General features: G+C 39.0%; 1 protein-coding gene across 2 annotated transcripts in view; it reads right to left on the bottom strand.

The window, feature by feature from the left end:
- Positions 1-6,852: 6,852 nt before the first annotated feature.
- PKP2 (plakophilin 2) overlaps positions 6,853-22,482 on the bottom strand; it is a 94,894-nt gene continuing 79,264 nt past the window's right edge. For both annotated transcript variants that reach the window (XM_058743128.1, XM_058743129.1), the window contains exons 10-13: positions 19,369-19,522; positions 12,363-12,552; positions 8,680-8,767; positions 6,853-8,311 (exon numbers count right to left, since the gene is read on the bottom strand). In XM_058743128.1, coding sequence (XP_058599111.1) covers positions 8,243-8,311; positions 8,680-8,767; positions 12,363-12,552; positions 19,369-19,522 — 501 coding nt within the window. In that variant the 3' untranslated portion in view covers positions 6,853-8,242. The remainder of the gene's footprint in view (positions 8,312-8,679; positions 8,768-12,362; positions 12,553-19,368; positions 19,523-22,482) is intronic.

Genomic DNA, 22,482 nt, shown 5'->3' with positions numbered 1-22,482 from the left:
GCAGGGAAATGCAGTTTTTACTCTGGGTACCATGTGACCTGTCAATACTCTATTGTGTTGGGAAAAGCTGAGAGAGGGTGTAGTGGGGGCAATGAGCAGTTTATGCCACATCAAACTTTAATACAAACATAAAACATTTTTTAAAGTTTATTTCTGAGATATAGGGAGACAGAATGTGAGCAGGGTAGAGGCAGAGAGAGAGACATACACAGAATTGGAAGCAGGCTCCAGGCTCTGAGCTGTCAGCACAGAGCCCGACGCGGGGCTCGGACTCACGAGTCATGAGATCATGACCTGAGCTGAAGTCAGACGCTCAACCTACTGACCCACCAAGGTGCCCCTAAACATTTACTTTTGAAGAGTGTCAGAATACTTTTAAAAAAAGATCATTTTTTTTTCAGGAAAGGACATTAAGTTTTACTGTTTGACCTGAAGTGTTATTTACCATAAGTGGCACAAATGCCTTTAACAGAAAAGCTTACTCAGTATTTCCAGCTGGGTTAGCATGAACATATTGTCTCCTGCTGCAACTCTCACAGTAAGGGGAGTCTTTTCACTTTGTGCCCCTAGCAGGTTTCCCTGATCTGAGCTGTTCTAGAGGACAGAGTCTGGTGTAGAAACAGGTCAAGAGACTGGGGTTGTGCATGACAGATCAGAAGAAAAGTGAGCGGGGCCACCTGGGTGGCTCAGTTGGTTGAGCAACTGACTCTTGGTTTTGGCTCAGGTCATGATCTCACAGTTCATGGGATTTGTTTGTGGGATCAAGCCCTGCTTTGGGCTCCGTGCTGACAGCACGGAGCCTACTTGGGATTTCCTCCCTCCCTCTCTCTCCACCCCTCCCCTGCTTGCTTGTGCTCTCTCAAAATAAATAAATAAATTTACCAAAGAAAGTGAGAGAAACCAGGAGGCACGAGGAGGGGCTGGAGGGGGAGAGGAGATTCAGCAGGTGATTTTCCCTCTCTCTTATCACTTCCTGTTTCATCACGATGAAATTTGTTTTCTGCTCTAACAGGATTCCTGGGCCACTGTGAGAAGGAGAATGGAGACAGGAGGAGGAAGTTGAAGTGCTGGGTGCTTCTATAGGAAGTAGTAAAGCCTCCTGTAAGTATTGAGTGCTGAGGCACCAAGAATGATGAAAACATCACCTTATTTTATTCCCTCATCAATCCTGTGAAGCAGTCATTGTCAACTCCACTTCACCAAGGAGGTGAAACACCCAGAAAGTTAAAGTAACTCCCCAGAGTCAAACATCCGGTGAGAGGTAAAGTCAGAATTCAAATCCATGTTGTGTCTGCTGGCTAAACTGATGTCTCACTGAGAAAATGAGATTATCCAAACACCTCAGGCTCAGGCCAACTTTCTTCCAAGATGGCTTGCTCAATGAAGGTATAACTTGGGTTCCATAATTACTAGTTAAAGGTGAGGAAGGACAGAGGTCAAGAAAGGGAGAATGAAAAAGAGAGGCACCGTACCTCCGAAGTGATTTTACTCCACACCTACTGTTTGAGCACCTGCTTTACAATCTTCTTTCATCACATTCTCTTTGAAATCACGACTACTGGTTTAACTGCAGTTCCTAGCTCTTCTATCCTCTTTGTCCACAAACCCTCACAGACTTTGTCCTAAATGCAACAGCCACGGCAGCCAAACTCGCACTTTTACCAGCAGTGTTTAAGCGCACACTTCTCTTAGAAGCCAAATGAAGTCAGTTTGCTAACAAATGTATTTTTTCCTCTTTGAGTGTCCCTACAGATGGCAGGCAATGGTGGTTGACTATTCTGCAGCCCTTTTTGTCCTTGCCCAATTAAACCCTGACTTTGTTCAAGTATTCCCCATCCCCGAATTTTGGGGGAGGCAGGCCCAGACTTGGGCGAAATGTGCCTGGTTTGAGAAAGGAACAGTAGCTTCATTTTCCTAACTAGGAGTTGAGTTAGGAATTGACAGGTGATATAATTCTGGGTGATATGAAATGAGGGATATCTGATGGAGGCTTCTGGGAAAGTTTTCTTCACTTATTGAAAAAAGGAGGCAAGAAAGGAATGCTTACTCTTCTGGCCTTAGGACATGGCCCTGAAATGATGGGATGTTTGGAACTGCTACAACCATTTTGTCAACATGGAGACATCAACCAGGGGCGAATGCTGAGGAAAGCAGAGCAGAAAGACTAAAGGAATCTAGATTCTTTTTATTTCTTTAAAGTTTATTTATTTTGAGTGAGAGAGAGAGAGAGAGAGCAAGCGAGCGAGCATGAGCAGGATAGGGGCAGAGAGAAAGGGAGAGAGGACCCTAGGCAGTCTCCACACTGCCAGGGCAGAGCCCAACGCGGAACTCGAACTCAGAAACTGTGAGATCATGACCTGAGCCGAAACCAAGAGTCAACGCTGACCAACCTACCCAGGAGCCCCAGAAATCTAGATTCTTGATGACTTCAATGAGCTGCTGAAATAAGCAAGCCCAAGCCTGAACATGGTCTTATTGTTACATGACATAAAAACATTAATTGTTTAAGTCACTTGAGTTGAACTTTTTTGTACCTAAATGCAAATGAAGCATTGTAAGTGATAAAGTAGGAGAAACAGGACAGGAGATGAGGAACTGGGTCACAGTAGGTGTGAGTCACCAAAAGAGGTGGGAATGTGCTACTTAATGTCACACGTAATTCTTATAGAAAGCTGTTCAGGCAATACCACAAAAATAGATTACTTCTATATTTTAAATTAGGACCTGCAAAAATCTCCAATTAGAGCAAGAGGTAAAACAAATTCACGAGGAAAAATGTCTTTTCAGTTTTCTAAATATTAAAATTTTTACACACTCTTATTAAAGGATATCAATTGTGACAACTCCCTCTGGCTAAAAATGAAGGTATCTTCTTAATAATCCTCTGCCTCTCAGGCTAACCATTCTTGTTTTATGAGAAAGCCCTATTCCAGAAGATCTGTAGGAGTCTAGAGCTGCCCAGCTGTCACCCTATAGCATGATGAAGTTCATTCTCCAGGAAATGAATTTTCTTTTCCCAGATAACACAAAGGATACTTTTAACTGTGCAAGTGTCCATCACAGGGAAGTCAGTTTCGTTTTGATCTGTGAGCACTTCCTTATAAAAGTGCATCTCACTGGTCCTTAGCTCTAGGAATAAATGTTCAATACATGTATGTTGAAAGATAATTAAAAGTGGAACTCTTCCTTTTTTTTTTTCCCTAAAGTAAAACACCCAAAGGATTAGTTGTTACTGGGAAGAACATCCTATTATAGTTGTAGGAAAATCTGCAAGTTTGGACCTGTTTTTTATTCCTTGCCAGATGCATTGTATCTTAGTAGCTTAGAGGCAAAATTCAGGCTTCTGAGAGATTTAACTGCTTCTTGGTGTGAGATTTATGACAAGGTTTGATCAGCTGGATGTAGGAATGTCTGTTGCTGCCTCAGCCTGCTCCTCTGGGCTAATAACTGCCTTCTGAGTTACTTTCCTGTCTGTAGATTCCCGCCACACTCCAGGTGGGAATGAAACATGTTGAAGAAGCTTCTGAGAAGTCTTACAATCAATCTTTGTATAACTCAGCCCTTCCCAAACGTATTTGATTATGGGATATTCCTTTTCATAGAACACCTGTAAATACCTCCCCAAAGACTTGTGTCCTGAGGAACAGACATTCAGAATCATTTGTCTGGACTGTGTTTTCCTAATTTTTACCTGGTCTTCTAAGGGGTGTGTGTGTGTGTGTGTGTGTGTGTGTGTGTGTGTGTGTGTGTGTGTGTGTGTGTGTTCTGGGGGTGGAGGAGGTTGGGGCTTTTAATGAACCAACCATATCTGAAAAGACAAACTCAAAAGAGATGGATTAAAAAGAAAAGAACCTCCAAACCAGAGAATTCCAAGTAATGTAAGTTAGCATTTATTGGCTGCATACTGTCAGACGCTTTTTAAAATTTTTTTAAAATATTTCGTTTTGAGAGAGCGAGAGATACAGAGTGTGAGCAGGGGACTGGTAGAGAGACAGAGGGAGACAGAATCCCAAACAGGCTCCAGGTTCTGACCTGATGCAGGATCATGACCTGAGCTGAAGTCGGATGCTCAACCAGCTGAGCCACCTAGGCACCCCTGTCAGACACTGTTTTAAATACTTTACAACTATGAACACATTTAACCCTCAAAAGAACCCAATGAAGTAATTCTACTATCATTCTCATCTATCAGATAAAGAAGGCTGAGACTCAGAGTGAGTAAGAAATTTACCCCAGCTATCAAATGGGGAAGTCACACTTTGTGCTCAGACTGTCTGGTTCTACAATCAGTCCTCTTCACCATTATGTCAGACTGTCCGCTTAACTCTTCAAAGAGATCCCCACATTCCCCAGCATGGAGACACATTTTCCATTCTTGGTCTCCAAGGAACCCCTGGTGAGGAGCTAACCCACCTGGCTTTATATGGCCTGCCAGCACTTTTGGGCTATGTTTCTTTGGAATGTAACCTCTCTGCTTCACATCATTTTCATGTATAAAATGTAAAAAAAAAAAAAAAAAAAAAAAAAAGAAAAAAGAAAAAGAAAGGAGTATATACTTCACAAGGAGTCTGTGAGTCTGTGAGGGGTGCTCCATACATGTCACTACTGTCTACTCAGACCTACTCTCCCAGGTCTCTACCTACCGGCCCTGGTGTGTCCTCTACTTGGTTAGAGTAAGACTGCCAACTTTTATACAATGGTCCTTCAGGTATTTAAAGACAGGTAACATGGCACCTTTCTTCCAGGCAAACTATTGCTGGATTCTTTAACTGTGTCTCCTGACTATGGCTTCAGAATGCTTTCCCTTCAGCTCTTAAACAGCTCTTTTACTAACGTACGGCATTTTGATCTCTCTTTCCTGAATATATCATATGAAGAGTTTTCCTTTTTCTTATAGTCCTTAAAAGGTTGAAGTTTATTTCATGAGAGATGAAAACTGTCAGGACCACTGTAAACTAAAACGTTACATGTAAAGGAGAATTTTATTTGGAAAATTCTGTTTCCTTTTTTAAAATTTATTTTCTCTTCCACAACAAATACTTTAATGCAACGGTTACTGGGGTGAGTTACAGGGTGATGCTGAACTGAATGAGTGACTGCATATTTTTCTTCTCTGTCACTTTAAGGAGGAACTGACCAGATGCCCTCTAAATTCTGTCTTAATCCTCAGATCCCGATTTGAGGCTTCTGCAATTTTGTTCCAAGTACAAACATGCTGAAGTCGTCCCCATTTCAAAGCATAAGTTCTTTACACATTTTAGAGGAAATTTCATTTATAACTACAGTACAAATAAGTTATATGTATATGTATATAAGGATATACTTAAGTATATGTATTTCCTATTTCCTTTTTTTATTCTAAGAAATTGCTTCTTCGGAGGGTGATTGCATTTGTTTTAAAGAGGTTTATCTATCTTCTAATGCTGCTTCTTTTCCTGTTTGACATGTTAATCCCCTATCTTGCCAGATAACCCTTTGGTGACTTCCATCAGATATAAACAAATGCTTCCAGCGATGGAAATCCAGGGCAGCAACCTTCTATATTCCAGAATGCCATTAAGAATTCTTGACAAGGCAGCAGCCCTTTGGAACTCTCAGCACAAATACACGAAAAGACTCTGCTCGGCCTGTCAGTTCCCTTGATGACATGGGCAAGGTCAGGATATGCATTAAAAAAAAAAAGAACTTTTTGTGTGGAACTGTGATCCAAATGGATATTCAACCACACAAGGATCTCCTCAGAGGTGTCTACAGAGTAAAGTAGTGAGGTTTTGGTAATCAGGGTGAACAAAGCAGGACATGAGGATCAGACAGAGTCTATCCTTTCAGGGTCACAGACCCACTCAAATTTACTAAAATCTAACACATTCGTAGGTCTCTCCTTTTTTACAAGCTTTAGTCATTAGCCAGTCCCATTTTCTTATAGGAAGTATTTGTTAGTAAAGAATTCAGGCATTAATTAGGGAAGGAATAGAAATAATTACAAAGTATTAAATCCTTAGCAACTGAAGTTTATAAGGTCAAGTCCTCAGATGTCATGTCAATCATACCACATATACCACAATACACAATAATCAGACATACACAGATACCAATGCAGGCAACATTATTTTGCCTCCTTTCGTGTTTAAAGTCATTGAAGGCTTTACTAGTGCTTTAAAAACCATAGAAACTTCTTGAACATACTTCAGTTATCTGGAGGAATAAATATGCTCCAAATGCTGTGTTCATCAAAACTCTGAAAAAACAGATGATTTCTCTCTTTGGTATTTAAAAATTGACATCTGGGGGCGCCTGGGTGACTCAGTTGGTTAAGCGTCCGACTTTAGCTCAGGTCATGACCTCACGGTTTGTGGGTTTGAGACCCATATCAGGCTCTGTGCTGAAAGCTCAGAACCTGGAGCCTCCTTCGGATTCTGTGTCTCCCTCTCTCTCTGCCCATCCCCCGCTCTCTCTCTCTCTCTCTTTCTCTCTCAAAAATAAACATTTAAAAATTTAAAAAAGAAATTGGTATTTAATTTCATTTTGAACTAGGTTAGAAACCTAAGTCTTCTCCATTGAGCTTTTAAAATTAAAATAATTAAAAAAAATTTTTTTTCAACGTTTTTTATTTATTTTTGGGACACAGAGAGACAGAGCATGAACGGGGGAGGGGCAGAGAGAGAGACACAGAATCGGAAACAGGCTCCAGGCTCCGAGCCATCAGCCCAGAGCCTGACGCGGGGCTCGAACTCACGGACCGCGAGATCGTGACCTGGCTGAAGTCGGACGCTTAACCGACTGCGCCACCCAGGCGCACCTTAAAATTAAGATAATTTTAATGCCTAAATGTAATAAAGACTTAAGCACACATTCAAATTGAAAATGGGAATTTATTTTCTATTACACTTTTCTGGCCAAAAGGAGCTGAAAGACATTTTTCCTTCCTACTTTCTTACAGCAAACATTGTTGGATTTTTCTAAAAAAAGCAAAATATAACAGAATTGTAATTGAGAAGACTAATTCTATGGAAATGGTATTAATCAGAGCTCAGTTAAAAGAACACTTGACAGAGTGTTTGCTTCGACAAATGAGGTTGTCAACTTTTCAACATTAGTGTTTCTCATATCATTTCTGGGTGGCCTTGAAATATTTTCCCTCAATATAACGTCTTCATTTTTTGCTCTAGAGTTTCCTTCATTTAAAATAATGGCTTGAGGAAGATCACATGAGATTTAGAGGCTCTGCGCTATTTTTTTAAATGTTGGGCAAAGTTGGGCTGGTTGATAATGAATGCAGTTCATTAAAATGAACTGTGTTTTCAGTTCCCTGGGCTCACCCAGCTGTTTGAGAGGTTTTGGTTCCTCTTGGAGTTGAAGAGTATAGAGTCCATTTTTCTATCAGCCCATGGCAGTAACTGAAAAAGTCCAGGAGATAGATCACACTGAATCCTACTATTCAGAAGAGATTTGCATTTAATGGTGTTGTTATTCATATTTTCCTTGAGCAAGAAAAGCATTCACACGGTGTTTAGAGGGAACACTGAATTTCATAAGCACAGTTGCCTTTGAAAAGATTTTTAAAGTTGCTATGATCACTTCATTTCAATTTCACTTTCTTAGAGTCATGCACGCTGTGATCTAAAACTTTTAAGTTCATTTAAAATCAGAGAAAAAATATTCAAGAGGATAAAAACAAGCATAGAGTAAACAAACATATAATTTTGCCATTAAAATTTCTCCTGGATAACTCTGTCAGTATTCTTCGTCATTTCCATTCTGTTTCAACACCGCAGAACCACACACTTGTAGCTCAAAGGTGAAACAATGTGCATTTGAGTGACAAAACATGGAGACCGGAAAGGAACATAAATGTAAATCAAACTTTTAAAATCCTAGTCATACAATGACTTCTTTCCTTATTCTGTTATGTCCATTCCACATGAATCCACGTTTTGGTTCCAGGAGGCCCTGTGCCATAAGCCCTGATCACAAAGACCACTACTGGTGGAGGATAAAATCAAGCCTGTTACCAGTGTCTACTGGTAGCAAACTTGCAAAAGTCTTCTGGAAAACTAATAGAATTATTATTCTGATTATTTGTGTTCTGGATTCTGGGGACCATGGAAATAGAAAAGGATAAGAAACAGGGCATGCTTTTTTGAGGTTTCTTGGGCTGGGAAGTAGAAAAATAGGTGTTTTCCTCTGGGGCTTTTTTATGGCTGCAGATGGTTGAGATTTCGGAGAGCTCTGTTTCATTTTCTCAGTCTTTAAGGGAGTGGTAGGCTTTGGCAGTCCGGCTGTTGACAAAATCTGTCTTCTTAAACTGAGCCTTTGGAATAAGCAAACATATGTGAAAGGTAACAACACTGTCATCCAAGAAAATGCAGTTTAAAAAAAAAAATTTTTTTTGAGAGAGAGAGAGAGAGAGAGGGAGGGAGGGAGGGAGAACATGAGCAGGGGAGCGGCAGAGAGAGGGGGGTACAGAGGATCTGAAGAGGGCTCTGCACTGACAGTAGAGAGCCTGATATGGGGCTCAAACTCATGAACCATGAGATCATGACCTGAGCCAAAGTTGGCTCAACCCACTGAGCCACCCAGGTGCCCCAAGAAAACGTTAAATGTTTTTAGTGATCTCTCACCAGGGGACCACTATTATCTGCCTATTAACTGCAACACTCACCTTTCTAGCGTACTTACCTTCTTATAGGCATTATGGAGCTCCGTGTGCGTCCACAGAGAATAGAGGAGAACAGAAGCAGCTTTACTTGCCTTGTTGGAGGCATAACTGAAAAAAGGAAGAAAGCATTCTGAGATCAGTGAGAGTGTGTCAGGCTTCTGGATGTTGCCTCAGACGTTCCATAAATCTTTAACTGCTGTTGCTTGGTGGCCATCCATTAAGTCAGGTCACTCACCATGACAAGAGAATTGGATGGTGAGCTTTGAAGGCCAGGGGCCACACTAGGTTAAAAAAACCACTTTTTTTCATCTTTTAAAACCACTAGCACAGGGCTATCAGTTTATAGAGCATATTCCTGATATTTATAAGGAATATGTCCTTAGATTCCATAAATCCTTGAATTAACTTACAAAATAAAATTTGTATATTTGTATACACTATTTCCATTTATTTTATATTACATTAAACACAATTAAATATGTTTATATTAAATATTATACATATACTATTTGTGGAATAGAAATATATTTGTATGTTTATAATATATATTTATAGAATACAAATGCAGAAAAGCAGGACCGGAAAACATATATACCTCCTACACTACTCTATGAATTAGGAGTGATATTTTCAAGTTAATAAATTCTTGAAACATTTAAAATAGTTTCAAAATTTCTTTGTTCTTGTATAGAGCAAATGGAAAATGCACTCCTCTTATATAGCCAAGTCACCACAGAAATGAACACTGTACTTATTAGTTTTTGATGTTTTTACTTTTAAATTTGTACTGAACTTCCTATTTCTGGCTACGTTTCTCTGCTTTCTTAGAGCTCTCTCTTTTCCATCACCTCAAATAGCATACGGCCAAATTTTGTCTTCTAACAAAGAAACAAAGCTTTTTTTCTAATGTTTATTTGTTTTGAGATACAGAGTGTGTGAGCAGGGAGAGGAAGAGAGGGAGAGTGAGAATCTCAAGCAGGCTCCACACTGTCAGTGCAGAGCCCAATGTGGGACTCGAACTCACAAACCGTGAGATCATGACCTGAGCTGAAATCGTTGGACGCTTAACCAACTGAGTCACCCAGGGGCCCCCAAAGAAACAAAGATTTAATTTTTCATATCATGGGCGTTTGTAAACAGGCAACCATGAACTAAAAATGCAGTACTGTATGGAGAAGCACATCCTGGGGTCATTCTTTGGCTAAGAGCCTTTCTCTTCCATACCAGACTTGTATGAAGGGGAAGCCAAATCAGCACCTCACAGATTCTTTTAGTACTTCATGGAGTTCTTGGACTCACTTGCTAATACTGAAGTACCCATAAATCCATGAAGACTATGGGTCTCTGATATCTAAAATTGGAAAGTGTTCTTGAATTGCAAATGTTTCATATTCATAGTTTATCAATTGGTTGTTTGGCACTTTGAAATTATTTATTTGAAAAAAAAATGCTATATATGGCAACTTATTTCCAGTCTAGCCCTTAAATTACAGGTCAGTTACCCAACACTCTCACAAGGACGGAAAAGCAGGCACATCTGGTAGAAGCTCCTTGTTGATTTTTTTTTTTTTTTTTTTTTTTTTTTGGAGACAGGGCATATGAGGACTGGTTCACAAATGGACGGACACGCAAGGTAAAAAGGAAGTAACAGAGTCAGACATCCCCATTTGTTGCTAAGCTATAAGAAGTTTCCAAAAGTTCTCATGTGCTTATGTCTGAATACTCAAATAATTAAAATCATAGGTCTTACTGAGATTTGCTTAGGAGCATGGACGACTACTCGGAATAGTCATTTCTGTTTTATACAGTAATCATTCAATCTTTCCACAAATTAAGTAACTGCTCTCTGCCAGGTGCTGGGGACAGGTGGATATTCTGACTTGGGGAACTCACATTCTAACCAGTGCTCCGTTTTATCCTATGACTCTGAATATGGTCTTCCTTCCCTATGAGGCTTGCCAGAGTGGTGCTGCAAAGCACAAGTACTCCAGGATACCAGAGACCCCTAGGCTTGCCCCTGCGTGGCCAGGCACACATTTGTCTACCATAGGTAGAGTCTGTTTGCTTTGCAACTCATTATAATTGGGCTGTAACATTTCTTCTTTTGCTTGGTTATTTATAAAAGTAACTTGTATTTAACAAGTCAAACAGTTCAGAATTGTATAAAGAGGAAAATATAATAATCTTCATGTCCTCTTTGGATCCCATGTCTCTAAATTAACTAATAGTAATGATTTTGTTATACAAGGTTTTTCATTCTCTCCCTTTTTTTTTTTAAAACAGTTTTTTTTTTTTAACGTTTATTTATTTTTGAGACAGAGAGAGACAGAGCATGAACAGGGGAGGGGCAGAGAGAGAGGGAGACACAGAATCTGAAACAGGCTCCAGGCTCTGAGCTGTCAGCACAGAGCCCGACGCGGGGCTCGAACTCACAGACCGCGAGATCATGACCTGAGCTGAAGTCGGCCGCTTAACCGACTGAGCCACCCAGGCGCCCCACTCTCCCTTTTTTTTTAATGGGGAAAATTTAAAGACACAGAAACAGTGATGTGGAATGACTTATATGCATTAGAACTTCTCAAAAGGGAATAAGTCGTGGAAGAGATGTGATAGAGAAAACCAAGAAAGCAAGAATTTGATTATGTTGCCTCCTACTTCTTGTGTTATCACTGCTTCTTTTAAGCCACTGGGGTGATACTGGCTCCAGATTTAAGTGAGGAAAAGGGCAATCCCTGTCCATAGGACTTCCACATTGCCTATATTCTGCTATTCTTAAATCATAGTTATGGCTCTGGGAAATAAGTGAATTCATTAGGTCAATAAAAGGCTGGAATGTGCTACCCAGAGAAGATATGGCATTTGACTAGCTTGATACTTCATTTAAAATTTTTTAAAATTATTTTTATTTTTAAGGTTTTTTTTTAATATTTACTTATTTTTGAGAGAGAGAGGGAGAGGGAGAGAGAGAGAGAGGGAGGGGGGGAGGGGGAGGGGGAGGGGGAGGGGGAGAGGGGGAGGGGGAGAGAGAGAGAGAGAGAGAGAGAGAGAGAGAGACAGACAGACAGACAGACAGAACGCGCTGGGGAGGGGCAGAGAGAGAAGGACACACAGAATCCAGAGCAGGCTCCAGGCTCTGAGCTGTCAGCACAGGGCCTGACATGGCTCAAGTGCATGAACCAGGAGATCATGAGCCAAAGTCAGATGCTTAACCGACTGAGCCACCCAGGTGCCCCTAATTTTTTAATTTTTAATTTTATTTTTGAGAGAGAGATTGAGAGAGAGTGTGAGAGCGAGCATGAGCAGGGGTGGGGGGGCAGAGAGAGAGAGGGAGACAAAGAATGGAGACAGGCTCCAGGCTCTGAGCTGTCAGCACAGAGCCTGATGCAGGGCTCAAACTCACTAACTGTGAGACCATGACCTGAGCAGAAGTCGGACGCTTAACCAACTGAACCACCCAGGTGCCTCTAGCTGGATACTTTAGAAGAGAATGGGCAACTATTGGGCTTGGAGAATTCAGTCTTTCACTTGCTTGATTACTAAGGATTGAACCAAATGATTTGGCCCAGCGTTACAATCTCGTTCTTTGGCCACGTTACCCATGGTCCTCAATGATTGCACATTCACAGCTAGATTTACAGATGGGTGTTGGGAGTGGTAGTGAGGAAAGGGAAGAGAGCCAACAGGCAGATACTACAGGACTTACACATCGCCTGAGCTGATGGTCATGATTTTCTGCAGGCCCCCAGTGTTTAGAAGGTCCCGTGCATTCTGGTAACTATTTTGGATTATATTGTTCAATGTGTAGCAGGCAGAGGCTGTAGTCTCAATGAGAAGGTCAGTACTCGGGACTGTGTCAGGAATTATGGAAACCAAATCAGGTAGAGTTTCTTTGGCTATAAAATGAAAGAAGAAGAATACTTGATTAAAAAGGTTGTCTCTTAATCCGAACATCCCAAGATATTTTGGGTAAAGAATATTTTAAAAAGAAACACAACTGGTTAAGAAATATATGGAAAGATGTAATCTCTCTATTATTCAATTTTTAAAAAGATTCTTAAAAAGAGGATACTCAGTGCTCAGTACACTGGAAATCTTTTGATAGAAATGACAATGACAATTTGACAGAAACATCAAGAATTTAAAAAACTTTCACATCCTTTAATTTAGTAATTCCACTTCTGGAAATTCATCCTAAAGATATCACTTTAAAAATAGAAGAAGCTTTATGCAGAGATTTTTATTATAGTATTATCTATAAGTGAAAAATGATAAAATGCCCAAGTAACTCAGTGATAGGATACTATCAAAAACCAAGCTGCAAAGAATATTATACATCCCCCAAATATTTATGAAACATGTAACACAAGAAAATATTTGTTAATATTCTTTATGAAAAATTAATATATTTAAATAATCCATAATATAAACATTAGAAAATATGCAAAAGAAACCTGAGAAGAAATACACTAACATATGAATAGGACTTGTTCTTCTACAACAATATTGACGGTGACTGAAAATTTTTAAAAAAATTATCTGTACTGCTTAGTTTCATCAATGTACAAATAATACTAATATTTAAAAAGGAGAGGGGTGCCTGGGTGGCTCAGTTGATTAAGCGTCCGACTTCGGCTCAGGTCATGATCTCACGGTCCGTGAGTTTGAGCCCCGCGTCGGGCTCTGGGCTGATGGCTCAGAGCCTGGAGCCTGCTTCCGATTCTGTGTCTCCCTCTCTCTCTGCCCCTCCCCCGTTCATGCTCTGTCTCTCTCTGTCTCAAAAATAAATAAACATTTAAAAAAAAATTTAAAAAAAAATAAAAAGGAGAAAAAAACTATTTTATTTTTTCACTCTGTATGTAAGTTCCTGGCTATCTATTTCTCCTGCTTCTATTTCTCCTCACAACTCTTGAATACAGTGTTGTGTTTATCATGGTTGTATAATGAAAACTTCTGCTTAATTTTCTTAAAAAAATTTTTTTTTAAATGTTTATTTTTGAGAGAGACAGAGTATGAGCAGAGGAGGGGCAGAGAGAGAGGGAGACACAGAATCTGAGGCAGGCTCCAGGCTCTGAGCTGTCAGCACAAAGCCCGACACGGGCTCAAACTCACCAACTGTGAGATGATGACCTGAGCCGAAGTCAGACGCTTAATCAACTGAGCCACCCAGGTGCCCCAATTTTGTTGTTTTTCATCTGAGCTTATGTGGCACCCTGAACTGCGCACTTCTCTAGAATACTGGATTGTAATTAGTTATGTGCCTGTCTGAATTCCAAGTAGGGCTATGGGCTCCTGAGAACAATTATCAAATTCATCTCTGTATTTCCAGCATGAATCACTATGCCTAGAACAGAGAGGTGTGCAAAAAAGGAAGTGAACAAATGTCATCCTTTGATAATATGTGGACCTGATTGACAGGAAAGACACACCTTCTGCTCAAAGACCTGAACTCTGTTTTCCACGGTTATTAAAGCATCACAGCACAGTGTTTAGAGCTCAGAGCTCAGTCTCTGAAGCCACATTTCTTCCGTTTCAGTCTTGCCTCTGCCACGCAATGGCTGTGTGGTTTGGGCAAGCTGCTTAACCTCTCAATGCTGCATTTTCCTAATCTATAAAATGGAATAATAATAGTATCTACTTCACAGGGTTGTTGTGAGGGATTAAATGAGTTAATGTGTTAATTCATCACAGCACCCTTCAAGTAGTAATCTCCCAATAGAAACAAATTATTATCAGAAGGCTTCCTCCTTTTAATGTTAAATCACAGAATTAAAGGCCTTGAGAATGTGAATTTTCTTTCCACTGAATTTAGATGGACATCATGGAATTAAGTGAATTTAAGTGTAATTAAAATGAGGGGAGGTTTATCAGTGGATCATCTTACGAAAGCATGAGGCTACAAAGAAATAAACCCACAGTTATATTCAATTAATCTTTGACAAAGGAGGCAAGAATACCCAATGGGAAAATAACAGTCTCTTCAACAAATGGTGTTGGGAAAACTGGCCAGCAACATGCAAAAGAATGAAACCAGACCACTTTCTTACACCATACACAAAAATAAATTCAAAATTGATTAAGGACTTCAGTGTGAGACCTGAAACCATAAAAGTCCTAGAAGAAAGCACAGGCAGTAATTTCTCTGACATTGGCCATAGCAACATTTTTCTAGATCTGTCTCCTGAGGCAAGGGAAACATAAGCAAAAATAAACTACTGGGACTATGTCAAAAGAAAAAGCTTCTGAACTGCAAAGAAAACAACCAACCAGCAAAACTGAAGACAACTTTGGAATGGGAGGAGATATTTGCAAATGATATATCTGATAAAGGGTTAGTATGCAAAATATATAAAGAACTTATACAACTCACCTCCAAAAAACAAATAATCCAATTTAAAAAAATGGGCATAAGATATGAATCGACATTTCTTCAAAGAAGACATATAGATGGCTAACAGACACATAAAAAGATGCTTACCACTGCTTGTCATCAGGGAAATACAAATCAAAACTATAATGAAAAACTACCTCTTACCTGTCAGAATGGCTAAAATAAAAAACTTAAGAAACAACAAGTGTTGATGAGGATGTGAAGAAAGGGGAACCCTCGTGTGCTATTGGCGGGAATGCACATTGATGCAGCTACAGTGGAAGACACTATGGAGGTTCCTCAAAAAATTAAAAATAGAACTACCCTACCATCCAGTAATCGCAGTACTGGGTATTTACCCGTAGAATACAAAAACACTAATTTGAAGGGATTTACGCACTCCTATGTTTATTGCAGCATTATTTACAATAGCCAAATTATAGAAGTAGCCCAAGTGTCCACTGATAGATGAATGGATAAAGAAGATGCAGGGTGTGGGTGTATTATATGAAATATTATTCACCATAAAAAGGAATGAAAGATTGCCATTTGTCACAACAGGGGTGGAGCTAGAGACTATAATGCTAATAAGTAAAATAATTCAGTCAAGGAAAGACAAATACCATATGATTTTGCTCCTATGTAGTATTTAAGAAACAAACCAAATAAATAAAGGAAAAAAAGAGACAAAACAAAAAAACAGATGCTTAACTATAGAGAAGAAACTGATGGTCACAAGAGGGGAGATGGGTGAGGGGATGGGTGAAATAGGTAAAGGGATATTAAGAGTACACTTATCTTGATGAGCACTGAGTAAGGTATGGAATTGTTGAATCACTATATTGTACACCTGAAACTAATAGAACACTGTATGGCAACTACACTGGAATTAACATTTAAAAATTGCCAAAAAAATAACAGATAATCTCATCAGAATTTTACAGATAAAAGCCTCATCACAGTTACAGGCTGCATAAAACAAATTGAACAACTTAAAAAAATTTTTTTTCAATGTTTATTTATTTTTGAGAGAAAGAGACAAGAGTATGAGTGGGAAAGGGGCAGAGAGAGAGGGAGACACAGAAACTGAAGCAGGCTCCAGGTTCTGAGCTGTCAGCATAGAGCCTGATGTGGGGCTCGAACTCACGAGCCGTGAGATCATGACCTGAGCTGAGCTCAAGTCGGACACTTAACCGACTAAGCCACCCAGGCGCCCCAAAACTAACTTTTAGTGCAACCTACTTCATTAGTAAGAGGATTTGGATCAGGCAGGTCACCATGAACTCTGATGTGACTGTAACATAATAATCCTTTGGATCTATTCCATAATGAAGGAGAAGGCCAGACCTATTTAACAAAACACTGGTGCTCCCTATAATGCTCAGTAGGCATCACCTACAGGTTACATGGCACTTGAATTAACAGGACCACTAAAATGACAAACTGGAATAAATATAGATATTGGAATAGAAACTTTCCTCCCTCTTTGCCTTCTTCTTTGACTCCCCTTTCTTCTTTCCTTTGTTTCTTTCTGTTTTATCTTTTTACGGGCTACTGACACACGTTGCACACACATGACACGAATGTTACAACAAGATGAACTATTGGTGATTGAGGAGACTAAGATTGCTACACATGCAATTAAGACATTCTTCTAGATTTGGCCAAGAGTTAGAGATCAGGACTGAGACAAACTCGAGCACACATTATCACAATCTCTAAAACATGCCTGAAATGTAATGAAAAATGTATTTGAAGTTATTCTGTATCATTCGGTTTGCTTTTATTTTGTTAAAATTAACTCTAATAATTTTTAGTTAACCACTAGATGTATGATCCAATTTTAATAGCATGATTTATTTAGTTCTCTCTTTGTCTAAACTTTTATCATAGGTAGATAGGTATAGAGAGATCTCAGGAATAATATTCACCTAATGTTACCAATGGTTATTTTCCAAGTGGTAAGAGGAAGTATTTTTTGCTTCATTTATTATGCTTTTCTTAATTTCTTGAATTATTTAAATGAACACGTATCTTTTTTTAATTGATGTTGTTATTATTTAATAAAACCATCCAGAACAATGATTTTCCACTTACGTAGCTTCTGGTTAACAGTGACAATTATGGAATGAGAAGTCACATTGCTAAGCCATTAATTGTTAATGTAAAAAAAAGTATGAATATTGTAATTACCCAAGCTTGTCAACAAAATTTAAGATGCAATGTATGAAGGCCAGAAGTCACTGAAAGTAGGTAAAGAAAGAAAATAGATAAACATTAAGTGTAGTGAAATACAAAAAACCTTGATTCTGCCAAGGCCATTTCCAGCTCCATTGAAGAATTAAATACAATGCTTATTTATAAAAAAATAAAGTACGGGGCTGTATTTGTATCTTCCCAACAGTTAGAGGATGGTTGAACCTGAGACCAACAGCATTTCTGCCCTGAAGGTACATGCATAATGTGTGGAGCACAGTTATTTCCATCGGCACTGTTTTAAAGATGGAGTCAACATTTCCTTTAGGGAAAGAAAAAAAAAAGTCAAAGATAATATACCTGATTAAAGTGCAACACAAAAGTCCACAAAAGACAATGAGGAGAACACTTTCATAATTTTCAGAGTGCCTACGGCAAGGTTTCTTTCATATTCACTGAAAAATTCCAGGCTCTCTCTATATTTATTATGGGCACGAAACCATCGTATGAAACTACCTCTCCGATGTTTGCTGCTGGTTGGCTTTGGAAATGACATTATTAAGACATAATCAGACTTCAGTATCTCTGGTGCTGTGTGTGTGTGTGTGTGTGTGTGTGTGTGTGTGTGTGTATGTGTGTGTGTGTGTGTCCACCAAAACAAACGAGCATTTGTTTATAAATTTAGTGGAATTTTGTAAAAAACTAGTTTTCAAGTTGTCAGAAATGACTAATTTATGGAGCATTAGAAGCATGACTGATTTTTGGCATTATTTTCCTATTATCTCATTTTATAGTTTTTGACTTGATTCACAAGTATTTATCAGGCATTTCTATGTATAAAGCAAATGAAAACATTATTTGATGGTGTGAATAGTTATCACCTTTGTCAATAATAAAGACTCTCAAAAATAAAGCAAATGTTTCACTGTATTCATTTAAAAACCATCTATACTGAATCCACTATTCAGTATATTCCTCCTTTTTGTCTTTTTTTGTGTGTGATCTGTTCATTCATTTTTTTTCTAGTGCAACAAGGACCAAGTCTCTTCTTGTTCTTTTTTTTTTTTTTTTTGAGAGAGAGAGTGAACGGGGGAAATGGGCAGAGAGAGAGAGAGAATCCCAAGCAGGCTCCACGCTTAGAGTGAAGCCCGATGCAGGGCTCAATCCCACGACCGTGGGATCATGACCTGAGTCGAAATTAAGAGTCAGACACTCAACTGACTGAGTCACCCAGGCGCCCCAAGGACCAAGCTTCTAAAGTGAACACCACTCTGTGTACACTTTCAATGTTTCAGAAGAGCAGCGCTTAAGTAGGCCACCCAGAGAGCATCCCGAAAGCCAGGTGCACAGGTTAAAAAGACTATCCACAATGATACAATTGAAGGCACAAAAACATCAAATATGTACTTACCTTGTTAATTATAATTAGGTCTAAGTTTCCCTTCTATAGTAATTAAAACAAAAACAAAACAAACAAAACGCTGGATATTAAGAAAAATCCTATTTGAGACCCTGGGAGAAAGCGGACCCTTGATGCCTGGGTGCAAAGGCCAGGTCTGTTTTATCACATTTTGCTCCTTAGTCACATTTTCAGTTCATCATTGCAAAAAAAAAAAAAAAAAAAAAAAGTGATACAATGTTTTATTGCATTTGTATTTTTTTTTTAAATTTAATATTTATTTTTGAGAGAGAGAGAGAGAGACAGAGCATAAGTGTTGGAGGGGCAGAGAAAGAGGGGGACACAGAATCCAAAGCAGGCTCCAGGCTCTGAATTATCAGCACAGAGCCCAATGCAGGGCTTCAACTCATGGACCATGAGATCATGACCTGAGCTGAAGTCAGATGCTTAGCTGACTGAGCCACCCAGATGCCCCTATATTTTCTTTTCTTTCTTTTTTTTTTAAGTTTATTTACCCATTTTGAGAGAGAGGGGAGGGAGGGTAGGGGCAGATAGAGAGGGAGAGAGAGAATTCGAAGCAGGCTCTGTGCCCTCAGTGCAGAGCCTGACATGGAGCTTGATCTTGCAAACCATGAGATCATGACCGAAATCAAGAGACAAATGCTTAACCAACTGAGCCACCCAGGTGCCCCTGAATTTATATTTTCGATATGTATTCGCTACATCAAGACACGTTTGCTGACTCACCAATTTCATTCTGCAGAGAGAGATTCCGAGACAAGTTCCTCAGCAGGGAGACCGCTGTCTTTTTCACACTTGGATCACCAACATGCAGCATCTTCCGGGTGTGCTGCAGGCCATTTTCCTTCTGGACAACTGTCTGAGCTACTGATGTTGGCATCTGTTGCGTGAGACATATCTTATCAATATCACTGCCTTTGACTTCACACTAATTTTAAATTTCTGTAGATTACTAGAGACTGTTAAAACTAAAGCTGTGATGAAACCAGCCTGAAGATACTTCCTTTAAATTCTTATTACGTTTTCAATTTTATTACTGGAGAAAAACAGCTTATTAGGTATTTTTAAATAGAATATTGGATTTGGTTACCTACTATACTTTTGCCTGTTCGTAAATAAAATGGGCCTGTCTTTTCCTTTCTTTCCTCTTTATTCATATCTTCAGCTCAGCATTGTGAAAAGGATATAAGGATGATGTTTTAGAATCAGACACTAGTGTCATGAAATTAGTTGCATAATGTTTTCCATTTTTCTATTTTCTTGAACTATTTGTGTAATGTAAGTATAATCTCAACTTTGTGGGTCTGGTGGAATTTACCCACGAAGACAACTGAGCTGAGAAAAATTTTAAAGGGAGATGCCTTTGATTAATATTCGATGTATTTGTTGGCTTAGTCACCTTTTCTGTTTCTTTTTGCTTAAGTTTTGGCATTTTACATATCTTAATAAACTTGTTCAATTCTAAAAAGCCAGTTTATTCTGAAAGAGATATTGGGCCTTTAGAGAAAAGAATGTATGGCTCGTTAGATTATTTCTAATTCGATGCTTTCAGTCAGAGGTTGTGTATGCAAGTTGCTGGTCCAGGTCCAAGTCCACTAGAGACCAATCTTATTTGGAATTAGGTTGGCAAATTAGTTTGAGTACTGACCAAAACCTTCCTGGCATCAATAAACCTCTAATACAGGGATCTTGGCTTGTGTCTACAACTTTATAGATTTCTATCTGAAGCTAACTTGAGGCCACCTGCCAGAAATTCCCACCATTCTTCAGGGTGTCTATCTTCTCTGTTTATCTTATCTAAATACTGCTTATTTTCTCCTCCCTCCTGCAGATTTGCTCTTATATTCTCTACTATACTTTTTAGAACAGGGGTTCTGAAGATTGGATCCCAGAAAGGTTTTAGGGAGAGGACAGCAAGTCCTTAAAGCTATTTTTGTATTGGGGCATCTGGCTGGTTCAGTTGGTGGAGCATGTGGCTCTTGATCTCGGGATTGTGAGTTTGAGCCCCATGTTGGGTATAGAGATTACTTAAAAATAAAAAATAAAGAAAACGTATTTTCGTGTTTATAATAAAATTTCTCAGGGAAAGGGTTTATAACTTTTATTAGATAGTCAAAGTGTCCAAGACTCAAAAGAAGTTTAACAATTACTATTTTAGAATGTTTTATTGTAAACAAGTCTGTCACACTAACTTGTAGAGCACTCCATTAAACTATTTGCTCCACTCGGAGAAGAATCCTTCCTCTGTAGCCATCCAGAAGAGGCTATTTATTCTGTACCACTCCCGTGACTTGGGCACAGAGGTAGGTTAGCATTCCTCTGTCTTCCCAATGGCCCGTCTAGATGTCTTCCCTCACACGCAGTAGCTCCGTCTTCTGAGTCATGGCCATCCAGCTCTATCACTCCCATAGCATTTTCTTTGTCATCTCAAGGCCTACCGTTCCTTTCCCAACATCCACTGGAGGCTTCGGAGCCGGGCTCAGAGCCTTCTCCACTCCACATTCACTATAGATGACCACATTAATCATGTCTTTGTTCCTAGACTTGCTAAATGTCACTGACTGTCATCTCTTCCACACATCAGTCATTCACTTCCATGGTCATACAGAACCTATTTCATCCCAAAATACCTTGACTCTGAAAACATAAACTCAAATGTTATACTCTGAACACAATTTCCTGTTCACTTTGCTCTCTGTCCCTCACTCCTACTATATTTCTTCTTCAGCCTCATCAAGAACTCCAGTGCCCTTATCTCAACCTTTACTCCGCACACCTCAAGTTGCCAATACTCTTCCGTTTTAACTTTCTTTCTTATTTAGACTAGTTGTACATGAACCAACACATCACAAACTATCTTTCAATACCCTTAACTCTCTTATCATTCTAGCTTATTTTCTACCTACCCAGTATAATTGCAAAACTGATTTTATACTTGGCCACCAAATACTGCTAGAGTAAATAGTGCATTTGCAGACTGGTACTTCTGCGAAGTTATGGTCTCCAATCTCCACTAGGAACCAAATGTTGCCAGTCAACTTTCTGTTTTTTAAATGCCAGTTGTGGGTTCAAAGCCTCACACCAGAATGACTCTTCTAAAATTTAATCTGATTATGTTCCGCCTCAGGTTTAAACTCTGTAATGACTCTCCATTGTTTCCAGAATGGTCTTCAGATGTCTTCATCTGGCCTGGTATCTATTTTCCTCTTTCCTTATCATTACTCCCTAATTCTCTAGGTTACAACTATACTAAACTGCTATCTCTCCTGCTAGAAGCTCCTTTAAAGGAAGAAATGGATCTTATCCAACTCTTTTTTTCCCTTTCGGTGCCTTGTACAGTGCCTAGAACATGAGAGGTCCTATGTAAATATTTATTGAACTGAACTATATGAATAATATGTTATCAAGTTTTCCTAAAGATTTACTATCATCTCAGGAGATCAAGATAGATTAAAACATCACAAGATATTTATTTCTTAAAATTTTTATTTTCTCTTGAGACATAAGGTGCTTTTAAAATTAAAATCTTGTTTTGTACGTATATCATACTATACCACCTAATGATATATTCTTATATATAATAAAGTGCTTTGATGTTAGTATATAAAAATGATAATTGGAAACATGCAAGTCTAGATGAAGTTTGGATTCTCAAATGATGTTTAATCAATCAGGGGAAAGAATAGCTAAATATTAGTCTTATTAATTCTGATTCGTGGAGGGAAATGAGAAAGTGACGTGAGGTGGTCTTTAGAATTTGCTCAAAAAGGAAAGTAAACAGACAGATTTACCCAAGAGATTTTTGTATTCCAGCTCTAGGGAATATGTGAGAATGACTAT

Source organism: Neofelis nebulosa, chromosome 8, assembly GCF_028018385.1.
Source record: "Neofelis nebulosa isolate mNeoNeb1 chromosome 8, mNeoNeb1.pri, whole genome shotgun sequence".
Lineage (NCBI taxonomy): Eukaryota > Metazoa > Chordata > Mammalia > Carnivora > Felidae > Neofelis > Neofelis nebulosa.
Note: the sequence above shows the minus strand (reverse complement) of the source record. Positions and strands in the feature narration are given on the sequence as shown.